Source organism: Sinocyclocheilus grahami, unplaced genomic scaffold (assembly GCF_001515645.1).
Source record: "Sinocyclocheilus grahami isolate Dianchi unplaced genomic scaffold, SAMN03320097.WGS_v1.1 scaffold74.1, whole genome shotgun sequence".
In the NCBI taxonomy this organism is placed as follows: domain Eukaryota; kingdom Metazoa; phylum Chordata; class Actinopteri; order Cypriniformes; family Cyprinidae; genus Sinocyclocheilus; species Sinocyclocheilus grahami.
In genome coordinates this window covers 2,905,452-2,910,398 of record NW_015505253.1, presented here as the reverse complement: position 1 = coordinate 2,910,398, position 4,947 = coordinate 2,905,452, and the positions used below count along the sequence as shown (strand labels likewise).

Here is a 4,947-nt window from a genome sequence, read left to right as displayed (position 1 = left end):
CGTAGAATTGCGATGTAAACTCACAATTGCGAGTTAAAGTCATAATTGTGAGATATAAACTCGCAATTCTGAGAAATAAAGTCAGAACTGCTAGACATAAACTCACAATTTGTGAGTTATTAAGTCAGAATTGTGAGATATAAACTCACAATTCTGAGAACATAGTCCCCTCCCCCTTCAAAATTGGACTTTAACTCTCAATTGTGTGTTTATATCACGCAATTCTGAGAAAAAAAGTCAGAATTGTGAGTCTATATCTCGCAATTCTGACTTTATATCTCGCAATTGTAAGTTTATATCATGCAATTCTGTGGAAAAAAGTCAGAATTGTGAGATAAAAAGTCGCAATAACCTTTTAAAAAATTTTATTCAGTGGCAGAAATGGGCTTCCATACTATTGACTTCCATAGTATGGTGGAAAAAAAACACTATGCGAGTCAATGAGGACCGACCGAATGTGAACCATCCCTTTAAGGCCATCTACTCGTTAATTATCATACAAGTAGGCGAGGTCAGGGCAAGTGGTAACAATGTTTTTGAAAGTCAATAAGAGCCTATTTCAGGAAGATTAAACAAAGAAACAATGAAACACACACACAAAAAATCACATTCGAAACTGAAATATCCCTTGTGACAACTAACCCCGATCTTCTCTATTTAATACATATTCTCTCTCAAAGCCACAATTGATAGAAAGAGCAAAGACTTGAAAAACAGTGCATAATTTACACATTTGTAAGGTGCAATACAAAAAAGTACATAATGATGCAGCATGGTTTTAGTCCTCTGTTGGCCAAAAATAGAGAATGATGGGAGATTCACATGACATCTCTTCAAATATTGTCATGTTCTCAGCTCCAGGACAAACTCACAGCTGTTTATTTAGAGAATAACACACCACTTCTTAACAGCCAGCAAATATACTCCACCAGTTGGATGTGCCGTATGCTGATTCAGTGTTTGCTGTCCACATGCCCCAATGTGAAACAGAGGTTGTTTATGAGGGCTGGATGCAGCTGGCATAACAAACAACAGTACCATTGAGTTCACAACTCCAGCTCGGGATCCGTTAACAGTTTTACCTGGAGTGCGAGTGGTTTACGTTAGTATTGACATTGAATGGCAGCTGCTCATCCGGTGAGGGACGCCCTGTATTCCACCTGCATGCTGACATTTTAGCTCATAGGACAAACCTTCAATAGCTTCTGTTCTCAAATGATGTTGAAAAGAGCAGACAGGCAAAAATATAAATCAATTTCCCACTTTTAAGAGCCATATGAAAAAATAAAGCATTAGCAAAATGTGTACTTTAATAAAATTAACAATTTGTGATTTAGATGTTGCATGCATTGCATACTGTATATTGCTCTTAGTCTCTCTTTCAAAATAATTAATAAAAAGTTTGTGTAATAGGCTACTCTACAAAATTAAACTAGACTTCCAAGCACGGCACAAGATATCTTAAAATAAGACGATCTAAAAACAAACTACAATAGTTAAAAAAATGTTTTAATCTGCCATTTTTATTTAAGATCCAAGCCTTGGGTATGAAAGAATTCATGGAAAACCTGGATATGATGGAAAAAAAAAGGATTTCTAGACCTGGAAATGTAATGGAAATTTTAATGTAAAATCTTTTTAAAAAAGAAACATTAATATTTTTAAAATTAATATATATATTTTTGTAGTTATATCAAGCTCTAAAATATTTTATTGGGTAGACGTTGCTGATAAATTACTATTTTTGAGTAAAAAAATGTATTAAACAATCACAAGTGAAAAAGTCATGTAAATTAATTGGTAATAAAAAAGTGAGAATAAAAGAATACCGAGTTATTGAAACTTCTGGAATTGTGGAATATAGCCAAATTCTTTATAATTATTTTATGTAATTATTTTGATATACTACCACTCTCTTTGGCTGAAAAAAATAAAAAGAGGAGAATATTAATTATAAAATTTTAAAATATTGTCTTTGACAATGGGAGGCTTTGGGATGAAAAATGTTGAGAACCACTGCCGTGAAGAGCTTCATATCCCCACAAAACTTTTTGAGCATATTTGTTTTTTAATAATAAAAAAAAAACACTTATATACGCAATCCAGAGCTACTGTCCGAGCTGTACGACTGCACCCTGGAGTAGTTGTACCCTACGAAGAGCAGATTCTGCGGCACAGGATGAAACGAGGATCCGGTGGCGTATGAAGTGTACGGATCGCTGCCGTTGCTTCCTTTAAAGTGTGTTGAAAGCTGACGCGGGTAATGCGTGTTCCTGGGTACGTACTGCATCACATTTTGGCCATAATAGTTCAGATTCTGACCGTTCTGACTGTACACTAAAGACCCTGTGGCCATGGCCTGCATACTGTAGGGTGAATGTTGACCACTCGAGGGCGTAATGGGGTAGCTGAACACGGACGGCGAAGGCTGTTGAATGGAAAGACTGTTGCTCTGGACCAAAGGCTGGTGTCTTATCGAGTTAAAGGTCTGGAGGCGGTTTAAAATGGGTTTGTTAGCTGGTGGACGGCCATGAAATGAGCCTGGTTTTGGATCAACACGACGACAGAGAAATATAATTCCAGATGCCAACAGAAAAGCACTGGTTACCCAACCGATATACAGCGCCTCTCCTAGTTCCCTGCGCTGGGCGTCAATCAGTAGAGGGTTGTAGAAGTCTCTAATGATGGTGTGGGCCGTCCAAGAGACCGGGATGATTACACAAACAGATGCTAAAATCTGCATCACCCCTGTGGCCATCGCAGTGAGGTTTTTGGCCCGTGGTTGATCCGTGAGACACAAGGTGCAACGGAGGCCCACAAGAGAGTAACAAGCAGCCCGACTCCAGACAGCGCCAGGGCGCAACATGTCAACCCGTGGGCCGCCTGCAGGTCCGGTGGGAGGAACAGCAAAGAGTCGTAGACTTTACACTGCATGTGGATGTTGGCCTGTCTGAAGCACGTCATCCACAGACCCTCCCAGCGCGTCTCCATCACGATGATGTTCTCACCGATGAACGCTGTCACTTTCCACATGGGAAGACCCGTGACAGCCACCACGCCGATCAGACCGATGATGCCCAGACACAGGGCGATGAGCTCACACTTGCCCTGAACCATCATTGACCTCACACGCTTTTGACTATGCTATCAACTTTCCTAAAAGTAGAGAAACAAACATAATTAGTTTTGGCACAGGATGCTTTTCGCATTTAATCCGTCAAGTTTTTAATAGCACCAGACAAATGCTTTTAAATGCAAACAGCGTTAAGGGAGTTTTACAATATTTTTAAAATTAATATATATATTTTTGTAGTTATATCAAGCTCTAAAATATTTTATTGGGTAGACGTTGCTGATAAATTACTATTTTTGAGTAAAAAAATGTATTAAACAATCACAAGTGAAAAAGTCATGTAAATTAATTGGTAATAAAAAAGTGAGAATAAAAGAATACCGAGTTATTGAAACTTCTGGAATTGTGGAATATAGCCAAATTCTTTATAATTATTTTATGTAATTATTTTGATATACTACCACTCTCTTTGGCTGAAAAAAATAAAAAGAGGAGAATATTAATTATAAAATTTTAAAATATTGTCTTTGACAATGGGAGGCTTTGGGATGAAAAATGTTGAGAACCACTGCCGTGAAGAGCTTCATATCCCCACAAAACTTTTTGAGCATATTTGTTTTTTAATAATAAAAAAAAAACACTTATATACGCAATCCAGAGCTACTGTCCGAGCTGTACGACTGCACCCTGGAGTAGTTGTACCCTACGAAGAGCAGATTCTGCGGCACAGGATGAAACGAGGATCCGGTGGCGTATGAAGTGTACGGATCGCTGCCGTTGCTTCCTTTAAAGTGTGTTGAAAGCTGACGCGGGTAATGCGTGTTCCTGGGTACGTACTGCATCACATTTTGGCCATAATAGTTCAGATTCTGACCGTTCTGACTGTACACTAAAGACCCTGTGGCCATGGCCTGCATACTGTAGGGTGAATGTTGACCACTCGAGGGCGTAATGGGGTAGCTGAACACGGACGGCGAAGGCTGTTGAATGGAAAGACTGTTGCTCTGGACCAAAGGCTGGTGTCTTATCGAGTTAAAGGTCTGGAGGCGGTTTAAAATGGGTTTGTTAGCTGGTGGACGGCCATGAAATGAGCCTGGTTTTGGATCAACACGACGACAGAGAAATATAATTCCAGATGCCAACAGAAAAGCACTGGTTACCCAACCGATATACAGCGCCTCTCCTAGTTCCCTGCGCTGGGCGTCAATCAGTAGAGGGTTGTAGAAGTCTCTAATGATGGTGTGGGCCGTCCAAGAGACCGGGATGATTACGCAAACGGACGCTAAAATCTGCATCACCCCCGCGGCCATTGCAATGAGGCTTTTGGCCCGCGGTTGTTCCTCGAGACACAATGTGCAACGGAGGCCTACGAGAGACACAAGCAGCCCGACTCCAGACAGCGCCAGAGCGCAACACGTCAACCCACGGGCCGCCTGCAGGTCCGGCGGCAGGAACAGAAGAGAGTCGTAGACTTTGCACTGCATGTGGATGTTGGCCTGTCTGAAGCACGTCATCCACAGACCCTCCCAGCGCGTCTCCATCACGATGATGTTCTCACCGATGAACGCTGTCACTTTCCACATGGGAAGACCCGTGACAGCCACCACGCCGATCAGACCGATGATGCCCAGACACAGGGCGATGAGCTCACACTTGCCCTGAACCATCATTGACCTCTGACTTGCACGCTTTTGACTATGTCATCAGTTTTCCTAAAAGTAGAGAAACAGACATAATTGGTTTCGAAATTTACATGAGGGGTCTTTGGCACAGGATGCTTCTTGCATTTAATCGTTCAAGTTTTTAACAGCACCAGACAAATGCTTTTAAATGCAAACAGCGTTAAGGGAGTTTTACACTTTTAAGAGCCACTG

At 41.0% G+C, this 4,947-nt stretch overlaps 1 protein-coding gene and 1 pseudogene across 1 annotated transcript; both read right to left on the bottom strand.

The window, feature by feature from the left end:
• Window positions 1-2,089: 2,089 nt before the first annotated feature.
• On the bottom strand, window positions 2,090-3,117 carry LOC107585750 (claudin-8-like; annotated as a pseudogene).
• Window positions 3,118-3,714: 597 nt separating this feature from the next.
• LOC107585749 (claudin-8-like) lies at window positions 3,715-4,740 on the bottom strand. The gene has a single exon (XM_016272906.1). It carries the CDS (start codon window positions 4,738-4,740, stop codon window positions 3,715-3,717), a length of 1,026 nt encoding a protein of 341 aa, XP_016128392.1.
• Window positions 4,741-4,947: the final 207 nt, after the last annotated feature.